At 44.4% G+C, this 22708-nt stretch overlaps 1 protein-coding gene across 1 annotated transcript in view; it reads right to left on the bottom strand.

Annotated features, from left to right (window-relative positions):
* Window positions 1-22708, bottom strand: part of PRKCE (protein kinase C epsilon) — a 484799-nt gene that overhangs the window by 295297 nt on the left and 166794 nt on the right. The window contains 1 exon segment of the mRNA XM_068233034.1: window positions 10841-10904. Within this exon segment, the coding sequence (XP_068089135.1) occupies window positions 10841-10904 (64 nt within the window).

The raw sequence follows: 22708 nt of genomic DNA, 5'->3' as shown, positions 1-22708 counted from the left end.
GCAGTAGATACGCACCTGTGAGGACCGCCCCCTCCCAGAGACTCTCCGCCCACAGCCTGGAGATAGAGACAGGGTGGCACAGACAGACATGGAAGCCCCGGGAGGAGAGACTGTGCAGACAATGTGACCATGGGGTCCTGGAGGATGAAGCCCACTTCCTGCTACACTGCAGCAAATGTGCACCTGTGAGGACCACCCACTTCCAGAGACTCTCCGCCCACAGCCTGGAGATAGAGACAGGGTGGCACAGACAGACATGGAAGCCCCGGGAGGAGAGACTGTGCAGACAATGTGACCAGGGGTCCTGGAGGATGAGGCCCACTTTCTGCTACACTGCAGCAAATACGCACCTGTGAGGACCGCCCACTTCCAAAGACTCTCCGCCCACAGCCTGGAGATAGAGACAGGGCGGCACAGACAGACATGGAAGCCCCGGGAGGAGAGACTGTGCAGGCAATGTGACCAGGAGGTCTTGGAGGATGAGGCCCACTTCCTGCTACACTGCAGCAAATACGCACCATTGAGGACCGCCCACTTCCAGAGACTCTCCGCCCACAGCCTGGAGATAGAGACAGGGCGGCACAGACAGACATGGAAGCCCCGGGAGGAGAGACTGTGCAGACAATGTGACCAGGGGTCCTGGAGGATGAGGCCCACTTTCTGCTACACTGCAGCAAATACGCACCAGTGAGGACCGCCCCCTTCCAGAGAATCTCCGCCCACAGCCTGGAGATAGAGACAGGGCGGCACAGACAGACATGGAAGCCCCGGGAGGAGAGACTGTGCAGGCAGTGTGACCAGGGGGTCCTGGAGGATGAGGCCCACTTCCTGCTACACTGCAGCAAATACGCACCAGTGAGGACCGCCCACTTCCAGAGACTCTCCGCCCACAGCCTGGAGATAGGGACAGAGCGACACAGACAGACATGGAAGCCCCGGGAGGAGAGACTGTGCAGGCAGTGTGACCAGGGGTCCTGGAGGATGAGGCCCACTTCCTGCTACACTGCAGCAAATACGCACCAGTGAGGACCGCCCACTTCCAGAGACTCTCCGCCCACAGCCTGGAGATAGGGACAGAGCGACACAGACAGACATGGAAGCCCCGGGAGGAGAGACTGTGCAGGCAGTGTGACCAGGGGGTCCTGGAGGATGAGGCCCACTTCCTGCTACACTGCAGCAAATATGCACCTGTGAGGACCGCCCACTTCCAGAGACTCTCCACCCACATCGCAGATTTCACCTCCACAGATGAAGAGAGGAAACGCTATATCCTACTGGGTAAGAGATAACAACAGTGCAAATAGCTGCCCGATATGTCACTGGCTGCCATCAACTGAGAGGAACATGATACCACATGGACTGTATACCCCCTATATTGTCCCCTATGGACTGTAAATCCCAGCCCCCCCTCCCCTATTGTCCCTTATATCCTCCACATCCATGTGGACTCTATACCCCAACCCCCTATACCCTTCCCTTATTCCCACAACTCCCCCCCCCCCCCCTCCATTTGCTAATGCATTGCTTTGGCAATGCTAAGTGTATTTGGTTCTGCCAATAAAGCTTTTTTCGATTGGAATGGAATAAGCCTTCTACTGTTACTAAGATGGCAGATCTCTCAGTTCTGTTCTTGGTGTGTAGGCTAGGGTGACGCCAACATGACAATGACGCGTTCCCTGGTCCCTCCAGGAATAACATCACTGTGTGGGCAGAGTCTGGAAGAGGAGTGAATGCGTAATTATGCTTCAAGTTTGCCTAAAAATGACAGAATATGAGGATCTGATTAATACCGCAAGCCACCTTCAATTTTTTTATTTAAATGTCTGCTCCAGTATGTGCAGTGTAAGCCGTTACTCTGTGTTTATGCTGGTAGTAAAGTAGCTGCAGTGTGTGCCGATCTGTGCTGGACAAAGAAGGGCTCATTCTGAGCATTTGGACGCGATTTTTCCCCGAGAAAATAAATGCCATACAAGTCGGACATTGCTTTCTATGCAATATCTGACATCTTTAGTGGCTCTTCTAAGGTGTGCAAATTCATCGAAAATTGACAAAAAAAACATAGGGTTAACATCCTGGGTTTGCAAATTAGCCGCTCTGCCGAGGCAGCCAGCTGACACAGCTGAGAGATCAAATTACAACTTGTGATTAGTCACAGATGAGGCGGAATTAGACCGGCTAAACTCTCTAAATACTTACAGGGTCAATTTCTCCATTTTCCTTCTGTAGTGAGCAAGAGTTCAGGTCCACTTTAAGTATTCCATTCCCAGAATTCAACAAGGATAGATGCCAATACTGACACTTTTATTCTTTGCATCACTTTTATTAAATAGTTGTTTAATAATGATTCAATAAGTTTAATAGTTGATATACCTTCACTTTTCCGCAGTGTCTTACATAGCACAGAGCAGATCATGTGACCTCACCCACCCCCTCCATCTGCTCCCTCCTGTAAAGCACAGGGAGACCGCTATGCTCTGGGAACAAGACTACCTCCTCCCTGACTGTTCATGATAGGATATTATTGTATAGGGGGTGGAGTCTGGGTGATTCCTAGATCTCTCAGGCAAGCTGCATTTGGCATGACACAGAATATAAAAACTATAAACATTTAGTAGACAAATGGTGTAGATGCAAACCACAATACGTTGTGCTTCGTGATTACAACTTATATTTTACAAAAGCACGGCAAATCTTCCAAGAGCAGGGAGCACATGGCAATGTCACCAGTCTCCTGCAGTGATGAAGTAGTGCGCATTGAACCAATGCCATTACCTACGGCAATAAGAGAAATGCATGCTACGCAAGTGGTGAAAATATATTACACTGGCAACGCTGGTCAATGGTGGTTGCCCTAATTGTGCCGTGCGCACTACCTTGTCGCTGTAGGTAAGGGTAGATATCGTCATGTACTGCCTGCGCCTGCAACTTTGCTCTGCACTTTTGTGAGTATTGAGCATTGAGTGGAAAATATGATCTGTGAACACAAAGTGTTGTGCGTTTGTGAATATGAGCCAATAAGTTTTAATATATAACACGATCATCAACTAGGCCTTAAAGGACAACTGAAGTGAGAGGTATATGGAGGCTGCCATATTTATTTCCTTTTAAGCAATACCAGTTGCCTGGCAGCCCTGCTGATCCTCTGCCTAATACTTTTAGCCATAGCCCCTGAACAAGCATGCGGCAGATCAGGTGTTTCTGACATTGTCAGAACTGACAAGATTACCTGCATGCTTGTTCCTGGTGGGATTCAGACACTACAGCAGCCAAACAGACCAGCAGGGCTGCCAGGCAACTGGTATTGTTTAAAAGGAAATAAATATGGCAGCCTCCATATACCTCTCACTTCAGTTGTCCTTTAAATGTGAGCATGTGCAGCGCCTTAAAGGGGAACTGAAGAGAGAGGTATATGGAGGCTGTCATGTTTATTTCCTTTTAATCAATACCAGTTGCCTGGCAGCCCTGCTGGTCTATTTCTCTGCAGTAGTATCTGATTAAAACCAGAAACAAGCATGCAGCTAGTCTTGTCAGATCAGACTTATAAGTCTGAACCACTGAAACACCTGATCTGCTGCATGCTTGTTCAGGGGTTATGGCTAATAGTATTAGAGGCAGAGGATCAGCAGGGCGGCCAGGCAACTGGTATTGTCTAAAAGGAAATAAACATGACAGCCTCCATATACCTCTCTCTTCAGTTCCCCTTTAAGGAATCAGCAAAGCCCTTCCCGTCTGTGCACAGCAATACTTGGACTAAAAACAAAAAGGCCTCAAAAAATCTGTTGTTCTCTCCCGTGCTTCCCAGGCCTTCGCTGTGACTTTTGGCCGGGTTAGGCTCGCTGTAGCGCTGAAGAATTACCAGCAGAGCGTCACCAACACCTCACACCACAGAGAGGCTTAGCACCTCCAGCGACGCGCAGAAACAGCCCGACTCGTACACCGCCGTGAGAAAAGCGCAATAGGTCGGGCAGCTGAGCCAAAGCCTCTATAAACTCCAGCCGAGGACAGGAACCGGAGCCGTCCCGGCAGTCGCAGATTACCATTAACTATTTGTTAACGGCTTCTCGCTGTGTTTAATCGCAGTGTAAAAGTGAGATTCCGGGCAGCGTGAGAAGCACAAGGCACGCCAGTTTGAAGAACGCAGGGAGAGCTGGCACAAACACTTCCACAACAGATGGAAGCTGTGAATCAACCGCATTACATAACTATCTATTTTATAATTGTGCGGTACGCCGTTCACATCCAAACCAGAAATTACGATGCGCCGCCAAGACGAAAATCTTCCACGTTATTTGTGCCTGAGGAACGATGATGGAAGACGAGGCTTCCAAATGTCCGCGTGCTACAAGACGTGCTCTCTGAGACGGAGCGCAAGGAAGCCGTAGTTGTGCTTATTTTAAAATGAAATGTGCATTTAAGGAGACACCGCAGCGAAAAAAAATTATGATATAATGATTTTGTATGTGTAGTACAGCTAAGAAATAAAACATTAGGAGGAGAGACACAAGTCTAATATTGTTTCCAGTACAGGAAGAGTTAAAGGAATACTATCGATACCCAAGTGTTCTAAAATGACAGTGTGCAAATAATGTCTAAGTAGCTGTGTAAACATTTTCCTACTTTTCATGTTAAATATCAGAGGCAAAAGCTGTAATTTATTGAGGGAAGGATTTAGCTATATTGGGACTAATCAATTGCAGAAGGGGTGTCTGCTTCAATGCACAGCCAGAGTTGCATATCAGACTACAGAAAGCAAATGTCAAACATATCAAACTCTGAAAGCAAAAAAAGTATGAAAAAGCTGTGACAATTAGTTACATTTCCTCTGCTCTCTTCAGACAGGTCAGGCAGAAACACAGGACACAGGAGCTGCAGCTGCTGGGAGCTCTCTTCTCTGTCACACACAGAGCTACACATAGAGTTAACTGATCAAGTGTGAGGGGAATTTCCCCTCTCCTCATGGCTCAGTCAGCCGTCAGTTTTGGCGTCAGTAAACTTTGAACGTATTTTGCTAACAGTAAACAAAGAAGTTGCTACTAAAATGCATACACCAGTACTTAGCAGCACTTTCCCAACAATTCCTGTGTCAATTGAAAAAAATATGTGAATCGATAGTATTCCTTTAAGAAACTCCAGTTATCTATGCAAATAGCCATTGAGCTCCACGACTTTCAAAATCGCAGAGAGCTCTGTCTTCTGATGCCTGTTATCTCAAGTGTCAGTCACTGTATTGTTTTTTTTTCTCCTGCAGAGGAAAGTTCAAAAGTTCACAAGCCTGCTCTGTAAAATCATTTAGAATGCTGAGTAGTGTGTAAAATAGTAGTGTGTGCAAATATTACAGAATAATGCAATGTTATAAAAAAACACTATATAACTGAAAATAAAAATATGAGAATACTATCTATGCTACTAATGTTCTAGTAATTATCCATACTACACAACCAATTCATTATATCATTTTTAAAAAAAAAAATTTTTTTTGCTTTAATGTCTCTTTCTTTAAAATTATATTGTAAAATCATTCAGTTTTTGCGGGAATAACCGATAACCCCACTGCTGTAATGGCGGACATGTAACAGAGTCAGTTAACAGCCAGCAGCCTTCTTCAGACCCTCCGCTGGATTCACACTGTACCGCATGAAAAACGGATCCTGTAAAAATGGATCGGTATTCCATTTACAGGACAACTGAAGTGAGAGGTACGTGGAGGCTGCCATGTTTATTTCCTTTTAAAGCGGAACTGTAGATATAAAATAAACACATTGTTTCACTTACCTGGGGCTTCCCTAAGCCCCCAGCAGCTGTCCTGTCCCGCGCCGGTCCTGCCCGAGCCTCCGTTCTCCTCCCGCCGCCGCTCAGTCCCGTACCTCGAATTGTAAGTCGGCCAGCACAGCCCTGCCAAGCATATCTTTTCTTCGCGTTCCCCTCTGCAATAGCGGGGAACGCAAAGAATGGATACGCGTGGCCAGAGCAGTGCAGGCGCAGTGGCCCGGCGGCGAGACCGAAAGTAGCTGGCGGTGGGAGAGCGGAGGCTTGTCGAGGAGCGGCGCGGGACAGGGCGGTTGCTGGGGGCTTGGGGAAGCCCCAGGTAAGTGAAACAATGTGTTTATTTTATATCTACAGTTCCCCTTTAAGCAATACCAGTTGCCTGGCAGTCCTGCTGAGCCTCTGCCTCTAATACTTTTAGCCATAGCCCCTGAACAAGCATGCAGCAGATCAGGTGTTCCTGACACTATTGTCAGATCTGACAAGATTAGCTGCATGCTTGTTTCTAGTGTGATTCAGACACTGCTGCAGCCAACTAGATCAGCAGGGCTACCAGGCAACTGGTATTGCTTAAAGGGAACCCAAGGTGAGAGGGATATGAAGGCTGCCATATTTATTTCCCTTGAAAGCAATGCCAGTTGCCTGGCAGCCCTGTTGATCTTCTGGCATAAGTAGTGTCCAAGTCAAAACCCCAGAACAATCATATAGCTAATCCAGTAACGCATGAGTCCCAGACCGAAACTGCTGCATGCTTGTTCAGGGACTTTTTAAATTAACCCCTGACCTCCCACACTTCCCAATAGTTAGCAATTATTATTATTATTATTATTTTTAAATAAAAAAATAAATAATTCACAAATAAAAAAAATACATCGTTCCCTTAGGGACTGGACTTTGGTTTTATATGTATGTCAAGAGCGTATATTACATTATAAATGAGTGTGTAATCAGGGATGGACGCTAAAATGAAAAAATGCACCTTTATTCCAAATGAAATATTGGCATGTTACACTGTACTAGGGAAACATTTTAAACGTTGCAATAACCGGGACAAATGGGCAAATAAAATGTGTGGGTTTTAATTTCGATAGCATGTATTAACGGCCCAAAAACTGAGAAATAATTATTTTTTTTTCCATTTGTTTCTTCTTTCTCCTGATAAAACTCTTTTAGAATAAAAGGTAATTTTTTACCTACTGAGATCCTTTGCAGGCGCCCTAACATCTCCTTGTTCGGGCTAAAGCGAAAATAGCCGAACCCAAGCGATCCGCTCTATGGCACTGGCGCGAGTCCTTTTGAGCCTGCGCAGTAGAGCGGATCTGATCGGGTTCGGCTATTTCTGCCTTCCCCGAACGAAGAGCCGCTACTGCGCTGGATCGCATGTGGTAAATATCCCCGCCTGTCAAGCCGGCTTGTCGAGGATGTTTCGGGGAGCCAGCATAGGATCACCTAGGCTAGTAAGGACAGGCAAGCCTCACTGGAACCCTGAGGCTTCCCCCTCCTTAGGCAAGTATCCCCCCAACCCCGAGGTTTTGGTTTTAAATTACAGAGTCTCTTTAACCTCCCTGGCGGTTAATTGTTTTTGCCAAATAGGCAAAAAAAATTTTTTTTTTAATTTTTTTTTGTTTTATGTAAACCTACCAGAGTGGTAGCTACATGAAACACCACTAGAGGGCGCATGTGTCCCTCTAGTGCGATCGTCGCCGGCATCAATAGCAAACAGGGGAACGCGTATATAACGCGCTCCCCTGTTTGGCTTCTCCTGTCGCCATGGCGACGATCGGAATGACGTCATGGACGCCTCCGATCCAGCCCATAGCGCTGCCCAGAACTCATTGGTCCGGGCAGCGCAGGGCTCTGGCGGGGGGCCCTCTTGCGGCGGCGATCAAGCTGTACGCGCGGCTAGCAAAGTGCTAGCTGCGAGTACAGCATTTTAAATGGAGAAAAATCGCCCCACCTGGGGCTGAGATATCTTCCTGCGCGGCATAGCTCGGGCTTACCGCCAGGAAGGTTAAGAGTACTAGGGCAATTGGCTCACACAATTCAGATCATACAATTAAAGAAACACCCGGGTAAACATGCATCTTCACTAAAGGCCTAGGCATGATTTTGAGTGGTTGGAGATGATAACAGTCAATGGCCTCAATTCACTAAGCTTATCTCCTGTCTCTAATATCGTTTCTAGAGTTATCACCATGGTGATGAGGCATGTAGTATTCAGGAAACATTTTACCTCAGGCAAACCTAAAGTTAACTCTTCTGTCTTTAAGTTAACTCTTCAATCCTTAAAATAACTCCAGAATTCTAAAGTTAAAGACAGGCTAGCGTGTGAAAATAACTACAGAGGAGGTAACGTAAGGAATGAAGAGATAAAATAACTCTCTCACTGTGTGGAGGTAAGTTTTCTCTTGCCTTATTATCTCCAGCATGATCTTAGTGAATTGAGGCCAATGTCTGGAACGACAGACATAGGCCTCGATTCCTCAAATAGTTTGCGGTAAAAATGTGCTTGTCGGTAATTTACCGCATGCAAAATTTACCGAATGCTTAGCAGTATTCAGCAATTTTTTTTAGTTGAAGGCAGTTGTTCGTTAAAAGATTGCTAGTGTTCGGTAATGATGAGGTAAGCTTTTGGTAAATATCAAGACTAGCGATCTTTTATGGAATAAAAGCCATTTTCAAAGTGCATTGTGGGTAAGGAAGGAGCCTTGTGGGCTACGGAGGCTGGGCTGAAAAGCTTTTGGCGGTACTAGGGGTGTGTTCATATGTGCTCCATAACAAGTAATAGTTACAATTTAAAGAGAACCTGAACTGAAAAAGAAAAGTCAAAATAAACATAAACACGTCATACTTACCTCCTGTGTAGTCTGCTCATCAATCTTTCTCCTCTCCGGCGTCCTGTTTGGCCTCTGTGATCTATGGAATTTTTTGTCTACCATTTTGGAAAAAAAAATGGCCACTACCCCATAACAGCTTCCTGGTCAGCACACTGTTAAACTGTAATATCGCCCACTTGAGCCATAGGGAAACATGGACATTACCTTGCACTATCGGTTGTAACTGACAGCTGCCGATATATAACTGACAGCCACTGGCATATTTCAGTTCTGACAAAATCTTGTCAGAACTGGAAGGAATCATTGTTAGAAGTTAATGGTGAGTTTCTGAGAGGAACTGACAGTGAGGTAAGGATGTAATATTCATTTGCAGCTACGGCATGCGTTTATTTTAAATAATTTTACTCAGTTCAGGTTCCCTTTAAATACACCGACAGCAGAAACATAAACAGGGCAGTGCGGGAGAAATTGCGCTCGGAATTTACTGCCCTGACACGCCCCCTTTCTGCTTCTTGAATACTAGTTTTGGAAAATTTACCGCACAATTACCGTCAGAACACTGCATGCATGATATTCGGTTAGGCCACATACACACATCAGACCATAGTCTTTTGAAAATGAAAGATCACAGACCAATCTTACCCCCTTCCATGTAGTATGAGAGCCATACCTACACAGTCTATTCTATGGAGCTGCACTCCCCATCAGACAGAAATCTTACCCCCTTCCATGTAGTATGAGAGCCACACCTACACAGTCTATTCTATGGAGCTGCACTCCCCATCAGATAGAAATCTTACCCCCTTCCATGTAGTATGAGAGCCACACCTACACAGTCTATTCTATGGAGCTGCAATCCCCATCAGACAGAAATCTTACCCCCTTCCATGTAGTATGAGAGCCACACCTACACAGTCTATTCTATGGAGCTGCAATCCCCATCAGACAGAAATCTTACCCCCTTCCATGTAGTATGAGAGCCACACCTACACAGTCTATTCTATGGAGCTGCACTCCCCATCAGACAGAAATCTTACCCCCTTCCATGTAGTATGAGAGCCACACCTACACAGTCTATTCTATGGAGCTGCACTCCCCATCAGACAGAAATCTTACCCCCTTCCATGTAGTATGAGAGCCACACCTACAGTCTATTCTATGGAGCTGAACTCCACATCAGACAGAAATCTTACCCCCTTCCATGTAGTATGAGAGCCTCACCTACACAGTCTATTCTATGGAGCTGCACTCCCCATCAGACAGAAATCTTACCCCCTTCCATGTAGTATGAGAGCCACACCTACACAGTCTATTCTATGGAGCTGCACTCCCCATCAGACAGAAATCTTACCCCCTTCCATGTAGTATGAGAGCCATACTCTACACAGTCTATTCTATGGAGCTGAACTCCACATCAGACAGAAATCTTACCCCCTTCCATGTAGTATGAGAGCCTCACCTACACAGTCTATTCTATGGAGCTGCACTCCCCATCAGACAGAAATCTTACCCCCTTCCATGTAGTATGAGAGCCTCACCTACACAGTCTATTCTATGGAGCTGCACTCCCCATCAGACAGGAATCTTACCCCCTTCCATGTAGTATGAGAGCCACACCTACTCAGTCTATTCTATGGAGCTGAACTCCCCATCAGAAAAAAGTCTTTGCAAGATGCTGCACACACAGATCCTGTACAGACACAAAAGATCAGTATCTGAAAAAGATGTCTTCCTGCCAAAGATCCGTTCCTGCAAATTGCATTCATAGTCTGAGATCTGCAGATCATCATACACACCTTGTTTAACTGACATTCATCTGCAGATCTGAAAATCCATCCTGGTGGATCTGATCTGCAGATGAATGTCTGTTAAACAAGGTGTGTATGATGATCTGCAGATCTCATAACTATGAATGCATTTTGCAGGAACGGATCTTTTGCAGGAACAGATCTTTTGCAGATGCTGATCTTTTGAATGTCTACAGCATCTGTGTGTGCAGCATCTTGCAAAGATTTCTGTCTGATGGGGAGTTCAGCTCCATAGAATAGACTGTGTAGGTATGGCTCTCATATTACATGGAAGGGGGTAAAATTGGTCTGTGATCTTTCATTTTCCAAAGACTATGGTCTGATGTGTGTATGAGCCTTAAGTGTTCGGTAAAACTTCATGAATCGAGGTCATTGTAACTATGTAACAGAGCCTGTATGAAATGACTGAATATAGCAGAATGAGAAGCTTACCTTCACCTGAGGATCCAGAGAGATCTATTACTACGTATACTTTGCCTTCTGGTTCCAAGTCGATCTACAAATGACAGAAAAAAAAAGACAAACATTAATTTTCACAGAACAAAATTTAGAAATTAAACTAGCAACAAAATGATCTTTTCATTCAAAAGCTGTAGCCTGCAAGGTATAGTCTCATGTCCAGCTATTATCCCTGTAGCCAAGTACACAGGCTAGATTTAATTCCCCAGAGATGACCAATCATGATCATCTTGGATGACAACCTGTTACGAGTACAGGCTTCCCCCGACGTTGATGGACTCTCGATCAGTAACTGGCCAACAGGAAGATACGTGGCTAACCACTCAAGAAGTCCTGCAGGCACACTTCCTGCTAATGTTCTTTCGCCTGCTCCATGGAGTAGAAGCGGCTGCTGGGCGAAGAGCGTGTCTGTACAAGAATCATTACTAAACGGTCATCTGAAATAATCAGGTAGTACTGAGAGATGTACTGCACACATCGCTGATAGCGGGTGACCATCAGTCTCACATGAATAATATATTGAGGAGGAGAATCATGTAATGAGGGGTGATTAAGCACACAACAGATTGGCGCAGAAGGGGCGGGGTAAAGAGGGGAACAATAGGATCAACCTGCGTTCAGCGCCGAAACGATTCGCCAGTCTGGATCTCCTCCACACCCCCCCCCCCCCCCCCCAATGCATCGGAAGATATCAGGGGCTGCTATACACACTAGACTCTTGGCAAGCTAAGAGCCAACTACCGTATGCAAGGCTTTCGTCTCTAGAGCCCAATCTGCACGATACGATTCTTTGTGCGATTCGATTACGATTCTAGTTACGATCCGATTAAATCAGCCATGTCAGATCGGGATTCGATTCGCTATTGCAAAACAATGGCAAATCGAATTGAATCGAATCCCGATCGGACATGTCATATTTAATAGGATCGTAAATAGAATTGTAATCGTAACGCACAAAGAATCGTATCGTGTAGATGGGGCTTAAAAGGCCGCCCCTCTTATGGGCGATAGGAGACATTGGCCATGATTCACAAAAGCTTTGTTACCTGTTTTCACCTCATCTAGGTTACATTTTTGAACTCCCAAAGAGCAAAAAATATAATATAATAAAGGTAAGAAAAGTAATATTGAAATGAAGTTGATCAGGAACAACTTGCTTTAACTGATTATTTTGCTTGTAAATGAGCTAAAAGGTTATTTTTATCACTTAGTTTAGAGATTAAGAACCTTTTTGGCTAAGAGAGTCATAAATGACACATATTTTAAAATGTATTTCCATGATAGTCATATAATATGTTTTAAACTGGCACAGTGTGCTTGCGCTGCAGAAGGCTCACGTCCCTGTTGCCATGGTGATGTGTATACAGTTGATCCACCACGCAGCGGAAGTGTCAGACATGTCTTCAGCTTCTCTTGGGTTTCAGCAACATCAGAAATTTCCCGGAGAGCCAGACAGGAGAAATACCGACTAACAGCTTGTACAATTAGCTAGCTGACTTGGGGGTTGATTCACTTTGTAGGATGAGTTCCCTGCACTTTGGCCCAATAGGCTGCCAGTCAAATGATCTCGTCCTACAAAGTCACTGGACCTGACAGGGTCCCAGGTGGGACAATTGGAGCAGCTGTTAGTTTGGGGGGGGGGGGGGGGAGCGCGAGTAAGTTAGTAGTGCTACAGCAGTAGCGTGCCTACTTTGAAAATGTTATTTGCGCTGCCACACTAAGCTGTGCTGCTTGATCAGTGTAGCTTAGTGAATAAACCCCCTACTGATTTGTATGTGAGCCAGATGCAGCCATCAAAAGAGGCCCATCTGGCTCCCAAGCCATAGGTTACCTACACCTGAATTAGGTGATAAGTCATTTATGAGAGGTTTTGTGAATAGAGCCCAGTGCAGACTGGATGCCGGTCTACAGGGAGCAAGTGGGAATATGTGAAGAAAGAGAGTTCACAACTCAAAACAAGCAAAAAACCCAGAGGAACTGCATTACAGCCTAATGCCGGGTAAACAACATGCAATTTTCCGTCAGACTTCGGATCAAATCGATAATTTCCGACAGGTCCAATCTAATTTCCAATCATTTTTCTGATAAATTTTCCAATCACTTCTGTACAAAAGTGATCAGAAAAAAAGTCAGATCAGACCCGTCAGAAATTATCAATTCAACCCAAATTCTGGAGGGAAATTGCATGGTGTGAACCGGCCATTAAAGGAGAACTGTAGAGAGAGGGGCATGGAGGCTGCCATATTTATTCCCATTTAAGCAAAACCAGTTGCCTGGCTGTCCTGCTGCTCCTCTGCCTCTAACACTTTCAGCCATAGCCCCTGAACAAGCATGTAGCAGATCAGGCGTTTCTAACATTGTCAGATCTGACAAGATTAGCTGCATGCTTGTTTCTGGTGTGATTCAGACACTTTTTCAGCCAAATAGATCAGCAGGGCTGCCAGGCAACTGGTATTGCTTAAAGCGGTATTGTCACCATAAAAATCGAATTTCAACAGTAACTGGTCTGAATGTATTAAGTGATAAAGATGTTAATCCTACATTGAAAACTTGCAAACCTTTTTCTGCTGTTATGGTTTGTAGTTATCACATACTTTAGGAGCACTGGCCCTAGTGCCAAACAGTGCCAAAGAGTTGAATGCTGGGAGTTCTTTTTATCTATAATATATTACTCCTCTTCCATTTATTTCCCTGCCTAGCTGCTTATCAGAAACACCCTCTGATTACTTGTGTTTACAAGCAAGGCTGAGGTGACTCAGTGATTGGATGTGTAAAAAAAAAAAAAAAAAAAGACAGTGCAGTTCCTACTATACACCTCAGTGGGAATGTCTGAAGACTCTGGGAGGAGGGCAGCTAATGAATACACAATGAGCAAGAGAAGGGAGGGGGGAAAACAAGAGTCAGGGAGGATATGATGTCAGCATTAGCTTGGCAAGATGGCCACTGCCTAGAATAGGATTCTCTGCTTTTCCTTTATAAAATTCACAGGAATCATTACGTGGATAGCACAAAACATCTGTTATGTAAGTAGAAGTAATATTTATCTACTTATACATGTGTTTTTTATTTCTAGGTTAGCATGGGTGTCGCTTGTTCTTTAAAATGAAATAAATATGGCAGCCTCCATATACCTCTCACTGCAGTTCTCCTTTAAACTGGCTTTTTGTTGTTTTTGCATTGAACCTTCTCGCATGGTAAGTCCTTGTCGTTCTGATAAATGTAACCTATTTATGTGGGATTTGTGGGCTTACTCCCCATGTAAATGTTCACTATGAGGATCCTCTTCCTTTTAGAAGGGAATTGTCTGGCCAGATACCCGATCCTGCATTGGAAAAGCCATTAAGCACACAATCGGAAACAATCTGAAGGGCTTGTCAAAACAGTGGAAATAGCGGCTAATCTGCAGAATCTGCTGCATCCCTGCTGTTTCCATGATGTGTCTGGATTGCTAAGAATTTCTTGCTCTCTGTACTAGAAGCCAAAATGCTGCTCACTGCTGTCTGACAACAACAAGAAATAAAGCTCTGTTTATAGAAAAAAAAAAAGACAGCACTGCTAGCTGACAACAGCAAGGAATAAAGTTCTGTTGAAAAAAAAAATGGAGAAATGGAGAAAAAGAAACGCACACAATCCCTTCCGGGTCAGATATATAGCAGGTAGAGAGTATGGAGCCAGGAATCTAGCCAAACTTAAAGGACACCTGAGGCGAAAAACTAATGAAACAAACATTGTATCTATCTTCCTTCTCCTAAAAATGACTTAAGATATTCCACAGTTTAATTTTATATTTAAATCTACTTTTCTTACTGTTTTATTGTTTTTGCTCAATGACACATTCATTGAAGTATGCCAGAGCTAAAATCTATGAACTATTGACCCTTTTTATCTCGTTCCTGCTCTTAGAAGCCATTTTCTGCTAAGAAAGTGTTTTATAGTTGGAATTTCTTATCAGTGAGGGTCACACTGTAGTCACTTCCTGTCTGAGTCAGGACTGAGTCAGCCACTTACATACCTGATGTTTAACTCTTTCAGGCAGAGAAAGAAAAAAAAAGGAACAGCATAGTTATTTGTGTGATAGGCACTATAAATACCCATGTCTATCTCATCATGTCACATGTCACATCGGGTATCCTTTAAATAATAAAATAATATTGATTTATTTATAAATATACTATAGGTGCACAGGAGCTAAATATCAGGGGTTACACCAAGCAAACTATCAAGAGTCGTTAAAGTGTAACTGTCGGGCATAAAATCTATTCTTTATTTTTATCTGGTAAACAAGTAATAAGGATGCTAACCAGGCAATCCAAAAGTTAAAATCACTATTACTTTTCTTGTTGATAAATGATCATTCCTCAGTTTGCCTGACTCTTATTTGGTACATTGCCGCACAAAGGAAGTTGCAGGGCATGCTGGGTTGTCCTTTTTTGCTTCTCTACTTTCCTATCAGACTTAACTAATGCAGCCTGATTGGCTGAAGCCTCTTTCCCTCCTGTTTTCCCCTCCCACACCTCTGTTACTCTCTGATTGGCCAATATTTCTCATGCTGAGACAATGCACTTTCTATAGTGAAGGGCGGGCAATGCATACACAATCAGGCAGAGGAGAGTAAGGGAGGAAATGACATCAGGATTGGCTTCAAAATAACAGTTGAAATGGGAACTGCTACTGTAGAAAAATCACTAAAATGAAAATGAGGAGAGTGCAATACATACTGTATGTTATGTAAGTAGAGCAAGTATTTTTGTGTTTTTTCTGAGATAGTATGGCTGACAGCTCCCTTTTTTAAGGACCAATCCAGTGAAAAAGGTAAGCAGTTAACCATCTTAGCGGTATGGACGAGCTCAGCTCGTCCATCACCGCCGATGGCTGCCGCTCAGGCCCTGCTGGGCCGATTTTGTTCAAATAAAGAGCAGCACACGCAGCCGGCACTTTGCCAGCCGCGTGTGCTGCCCGATCGCGAGCAGCGGCGAAAGAGGGTCCCCCCAGCCGCCTGAGCCCAGCGTAGCCGGAACAAAAAGTTCCGGCCAGCGCTAAGGGCTGGATCGGAGGCGGCTGACGTCAGGACGTCGGCTGACGTCCATGACGTCACTCCGCTCGTCGCTATGGCGACGATCTAAACAAAACAAGGAAGGCCGCTCATTGCGGCCTTCCTTGTTTATTCTGGGCGCCGGAGGCGATCGGAAGAACGCCTCCGGAGCGCCCTCTAGTGGGCTTTCATGCAGCCAACTTTCAGTTGGCTGCATGAAATAGTTTTTTTTAAATTTAAAAAAAACCCTCCCGCAGCCGCCCTGGCGATCTTAATAGAACGCCAGGGTGGTTAAAATCTGCCGGAACTGACAGGTTTTTTTGGAGTAGTGTATCTCCTCGTGGGGGATTCTAAGGGCTTTCTTTATTTTCAAAATCATTCTTTGAATGGTAGTTGCTAAAATCTAACTGCCAAAATAGTAAGATAGCAACCACACTATTGCTTGCACACTATTTTGGAAGTTAAACTTCGCAACTGTTGTTCAGGGAGCATTCTTGAACACAAAGAAAACCAAGAGAATCTCCCAGGAGTAGATGAACCATGGTCCTGACATCACACAGTGGGAGGGGTTTCACCACAATATCAGTCATACAGCGCCCCCTGATGATCTATTCGAGAAAAGGAAAACATTTCTCATGGGAAAGGGGGTATCAGCTACTGATTGGGAGGAAGTTCAGTCCTTGGTCAAAGTTCCTCCAAGTGTGGCCTTTCCCTCAAGGTGAACACTAACGATCCAATTTTTTAGCGAAAAATCATTTGAGCGATCAGATAATTTTGATCAGAAGTTAAATATCCGAATACATCGTTCACTACGCCATCAACGAACCAATCTTTGCTTCTTATTTATCACAACCAACAAGAAAGTCTAAATTTTGGTTCAATGAAAATCCAAACGGACAACTGTTTTTATAATCGTTCATAATCTATCGTGCCCATCAACAGAGATTATTTACAGCCAATCCGATCACATCCAATCAGAATTATCTGATCTGATTCTGGTAATTTCTCACTAGAAATTGGCCCGACAGTGGCCGCCTTAAAAGGATACCACAGCTAAAAAACTTTGGAGAAACGGAGGAGAGCAGGCGTATAGTACCACCTGTCCTTATGCCCCCCCATTCTCCTCTCTGCCCCAAAGCTCACCTAAAAGCCCCCCCGGGTTGGACCCAGTCGGGTCTTACTGCGCAGATGTCATACGCATGCACAGTGCGCTCCCGGCCATGGGCGCGCGCAGCAAGTCCCAGCCCTCCCAGGGGGCTTTTAGGTGAGCTACGAGGGGCAGAGAATTTTTGAGCTCTGTTAGTGACAAGACTATGAAGCTGACAGCTTTGCTCATGCTTACCCGTTAGCTGCATTACCCCCTTCCAGCCTGTAGGGGCAGCAGTCACCTTTATAGGCGCCCTATTTTCTGAGTAACAGACTGTATGCAAGCTGTTGCAGTGATGATCATCTTACTTCTCGTAAGACAGGGTTAATCTCCGCTCATTAGACAGAGAGACACTTCCTCCCTGAAAAACAGCGCTGTTTGGAGCCAAACTGGCACTTAGATCCCCCCCCCCCCCCCTCCTTTCAGTTTTACAGCAAATGAGAAGCATAATCCTCCAAAGAAAACTCACTTATTTTAATTGTTAATAATAGATTGCTTTTAAACAGCATTAATTTCAGAGATGCAGCCGGGATTGCAGCTGCTCGGCGAATAGCCGCGACTCGGGTTTCAGCTTTTTCAATTCATCCAAGTGGAAGAAAACAAAGCGAGAGACATACTGTACATAAAGCAGATTATAAGGCACAATAATATCAGGGGGGCTGATGACTGCGCTGGAGAAAACTACTAAAGATATTTATAAAAGAGACACACCAGATTCTTCAAAGATGCAAATAAGGGTAATAATCCTGTCCAGGAACGATTGCTAATATACTAAAAGGCAAATTGTGAAATCGAACCACCATTGTTTATGTAGCATTGATGCTGGGGGGAAGGGGGGTGTTAGGTTTTTAAATGATTGAATTGAACTTATGACACACTGAATTGTATGTGTAGTACAGGAAAGAGATAGAACATTGGTAGCAAAGAAAATAATCTCATATTGTGTTCCAATACAGGAAGAGTTTAAAAAAAAAAACCTTCCGTTATCTATGCAAAAGAGCTTCTCTGAGCTATTCCGCCCACTGGGTTGAATACAGTCTTGTTTTCTAAAGCACTTAAACAACCAGGTAACAGTGAGAGACAGCTTGATAGAAGGTTTTTCTGCAGGAAAGTTCAAAGGGTCATAATTTTTGTTTTATAGCTTAAAGCGGAACTCCAGTGACAATAATGTAATAAAAAAGTGCTTTATTTATACAATAATATGTATAAATGATTGTCAGTGTTTGCCCATTGTAAAAGCTTTCCTCTCCCTGATTTACATTCTAACATTTATCACATGGTGACATTTTTACTACTGGAAGGTGATGTCAGTGGAAGTAGCTGTTGTTAGCTGTTTACAGCTGTAAACAGTTATTTCCCACAATGCAACAAGGGTTGACAGACAGGAAACTGCCAGGACCATGGTCCTGACACCACACCGTGGGAGTGGTTTCACCACAATATATCAGCCATACAGAGCCCCCTGATGGTCCATTTGTGAAAAGGAAAAGATTTCTCAAGGGAAAGGGGGTATCAGCTACTGATTGGGATGAAGTTCAATTCTTGGTTATGGTTTCTCTTTAAAGGAAAACAACTTTAAAAAGTTTTATACATACCTGGTGCTTCCTCCAGCCCCACGCTCTGGAGGAAGCCCCAGGTATGTATACATTTTTTTTTATTACGTCTCTGGTACACTTTAAAAGACAAAGGCCCATATACAATTCCCTAATTCTCCTGAGATTTCTCCTAGGAGTTATTTTTCATCTTTTCTTCAAAATAACTTTTCAGTACTTTTCAATTGAAAATGTACCAAAAAGTAGGTGAAAATGTACGGTCAAAACTATTTGAAGTTGTTTGTTTGCTGGTTGTTTAAAGTGCACTGTATTGACAAGTTGGGCGCCCAATTATCGATCGTTACCACAGGTTTCTGATACACGCCTGACGATTGCGGCACCCAAAAAATCTCATTCATCAGAACTGTGCTCCCTGGAGCAGGGAGAGGTACAGGGTGGCTTTGGACAGCATGACTGTCTACCTAGAAGGTGGAATCATATATGTGCACCACACAATGGGCTCGATTCAGTAAACGGTGCTAACCCAGTTAGCACGCCTAAAGGCTTTGGGCATGCTAACTAGGGTGCCAAGTAGTTAGCACATGCAAACTACTTAGCACACTAGTTAGGACATGCAAACTACTACTTAGCACTGTGCTAACCAGGGCTGTGGAGTCGGTCCAAAAATCCACCGACTCCGACTCCTCAGTTTAGGATTCCTCCGACTCCGACTCCTCGACTCCGACTCCTCTAATTTGCATATTACAATTTTTTTGATTAAAAGTATGTAACATGAAATTCGTCTCTTAACTGCCAAAGCTTAGGAATTTTACAAGACAACTGAAGTGAGAAGGATATGTAGACTACTATATTTATTCCCTTTAGACTAAAACTAGTCCTTGGTAAGAGTACTTGTAAAAGGTACAAACCGGAACAAAGAACATCTATCAGGCCCTAGGCAATGTAAGTGTGGGTACATGTAAGAATGATGTGCAGGTACTCTGCAGGGGAATGAGGAGATTGTAAACAGACAACACCTCTGTGTTCAATGTGCACAGCATTCTCAGTGGATTCCCTGCAGCTCTGTGGGGAGTGCATATGTAGAGTATAGTACTACTGTGTAACAAAGTAAACCTGAGACAGATGAAATTAAAGTTTTATACATACCTGGGGCTTCCTCCAGCCGCCTTCAGGATAATCAGTCCCTCGTTGTCCTCCTCCACCACCTGGATCTTCTGCTATGAGTCAAGGTACTTGAGCCAGTCGGGCGTAGTGCGCATGCACACACTCTGCCGCCAGGAGCATACTACACCTGTGCAGCACTATTGCGCAGGTGCAGAATGTTCCTGGCTGTGGGAGCGGCATGCGGCCAGACAGCGATGACTGGCTGAATTACCAGGACTCATAGCAGAAGATCCGGGTGGTGGAGGACAGCGAGGGACTGATTAGCCTGAAGGGGGCTGGAGGAAGCCCCAGGTATGTATAAAACTTTACTTTTCATCCGTCTCAGGTACCCTTTAATTTGTAGTCACCAAACCAAATTTTAACAACATATCAAATGATTTGATTTCATCAGCAAAGGGAGTGCATACATTTGCATAAATCAGCATCAATGCAGAATTATTTCCATCTCATTGACCATCTCTATTAGTGACATGGCTACACATCAGGCTTTATTCTTACAGCATAGATGTTATTTAGTATATATAAGAGATTCCTGTGTACACATCATATATACAGTCACAATCAGATATGTATATCTGACCTTAAAAATACGGTGACTGCTTTATTGAAGCAGCACAAGTAACTCATTTTGATTGGTTTATTTCATTTTTGTGGACTAAGCACAGCTATTACTGTATATATACATTATTTTTAATGACTATTATCTGAGAAATAGAACATTTTATCATATTTTCTATTTTAATTACAGTTACAAATTCATTAGGAGTCGGAGTCGGTGCATTTTTTCCCGACTCCGACTCCAGGCACCCAAAATTGCCCGACTCCACGACTCCGACTCCACAGCCCTGGTGCTAACTAGGGTGCTAAGCTCCATGGTTAGATACCCCTGGTCTTGCTAATTATGATCTTGTAAAAGATAGAATATTTTGAAATTGAAATTCAATCTGAGCTCTATATATTATGTGACGATCATTATATTATTGTTAACAATACCTCTCATCTTCCACAGTGATAATTTATGCTGAAGCTACTGTTGGAAAAGTTAGGAGGCGCACTGCTACACTGCATATTCTGTCATATGTTCCTTTTCTTTGTTGAATAAACACTGATTATTTAAAAAAAACTAGGGTGCCAAGTAGTTTACATGTGCTAACTACGGTGCTAAGTAGTTTGCATGTGCTAACTACGGTGCTAAGTAGTTTACATGTGCTAACTACGGTGCTAAGTAGTTTGCATGTGCTAACTACTTAGCACGTGCAAAGCATGTTAGCACATGCAAAGTGGTTTTTCACTGGCGTGCTAACACTTAGCACACTTTTCTGAATCAAGCCCAATGGGTGGTATGAGTGGGTGTGTTGTTGGAACAGAGTTAGATTAGTTGTAGTAAATGGTTGGGAATGGGTTTTCTGTGTAGCCGGCTGTCCTGTCAGTGCTGTAGGACGAGACACTGAGGACTGGATGTGTAACATGTTCATCTGATACAGTTCTTCAAATACTTTTTGAGTTACATCATCTTATACCCCTAAGTGTGCCGCGCCCTGCTGTCGCCATGGTAACACATACATAATATAGGACGAGGAAGACTCGAGGTCGTTTTTTTGGCGTGACGGAGAAAGAATGACGAGGCAAAATGCAGAACACGAGGGCTCGTGCAGCAAACCGCAGCTCCGGGCGACACATTCCCGCTGTCAGGGAACAATGCGGGTGCCGGCTTTGTTATATGTACGGTATGTGGTTTGTATTGTGTAGAATATATCTGCACAATAACGCTGTTCTACATACAGTGAGAGCAGGCTCTCCTAGGCCAGACTCAGCATCATTTGCAGCGGTATTTACAAAGGTGGCATTGGCGATTTATCCCTTTAAGAAACAAACACTTTACTTCCAAAATAATTAGCCCCAAAAGTCTTAAAAGGAACCGGAGGTATAAGACTTATGGAGGCTGCCATATTTATTTCCTTTTAAGCAACACCAGTTGCCTGGCTGTCCCGCTGATCCTCTGCTTCTAATACTTTTAGCCATAACCCCTGAAGAAGCATGCAGCAGATCAGGTGCTCTGACTGAAGTGTGTCTGGATAAACTGCACGCTTGTTTCTGGTGTGGGATTCAGTCACTGCTGCAGCCAAATAGATCAGCAGGGCTGCCAGGCAACTGGTATTGTTTAAAAGGAAATAAACATGGCAGCCTCCATATCACTCTCACCTCGGGTTCACTTTAAAGAGGAACTTTACAGAAAAATATTGGTAGGGGATCTCCGGCGCATGCGCACCTCTCGTGATCACATTCCTGTCAACAGGAGCGATGTGCGCAGCTCAATTCTCTCTAAACTGCACAAGCGATCACCAGAGGCGTGCAAGCGCAGAAGATCCCAGCCGTGGGTCGCTATCTTACGGAGGGGAGACCGGAGCCCTGGTGCAGAGGGGAATTGCATCGTGGGACATAACAGACTTCTAGTGGCTGGAAGAAGACCCAGGTGAGTGAAACTATTTTTTTTACAGTTTGCCAGATGTATCCTTGAAGGGGCCAAATAGGTGAATTCATCTGAGAAAGATGAAGCTTTTGCTGTACTAAAGAAGAATACTTTCTATTTTCTCAAATGATATGGATGGCTGAAACGTGAAGAGGAAGCGGTGTTCCTCTTTATCATGAGCACGTCGCTATGCGCCATCACAGGGGTCCTGCACGGTGTCGTCTTTAGCGTGACCACGTCACTATGCGCCATCACAGGGGTCCTGTATGGTGTTGTCTTTAGCGCGAGCGCGTCGCTATGCGCCATCACAGGAGTCCTGTACGGTGCAGTCTTTAGCGTGACCACGTCACTATGCGCCATCACAGGGGCCCTGTACGGTGTAGTCTTTAGCGTGACCACGTCACTATGCGCCATCACAGGAGTCCTGTACGGTGTAGTCTTTAGCGTGACCACGTCACTATGCGCCATCACAGGG

Source organism: Hyperolius riggenbachi, chromosome 4, assembly GCF_040937935.1.
Source record: "Hyperolius riggenbachi isolate aHypRig1 chromosome 4, aHypRig1.pri, whole genome shotgun sequence".
NCBI lineage: Eukaryota > Metazoa > Chordata > Amphibia > Anura > Hyperoliidae > Hyperolius > Hyperolius riggenbachi.
The sequence above is the reverse complement of the archived record's forward strand: the minus strand, read 5'-3'. Positions and strand labels throughout refer to the sequence as shown.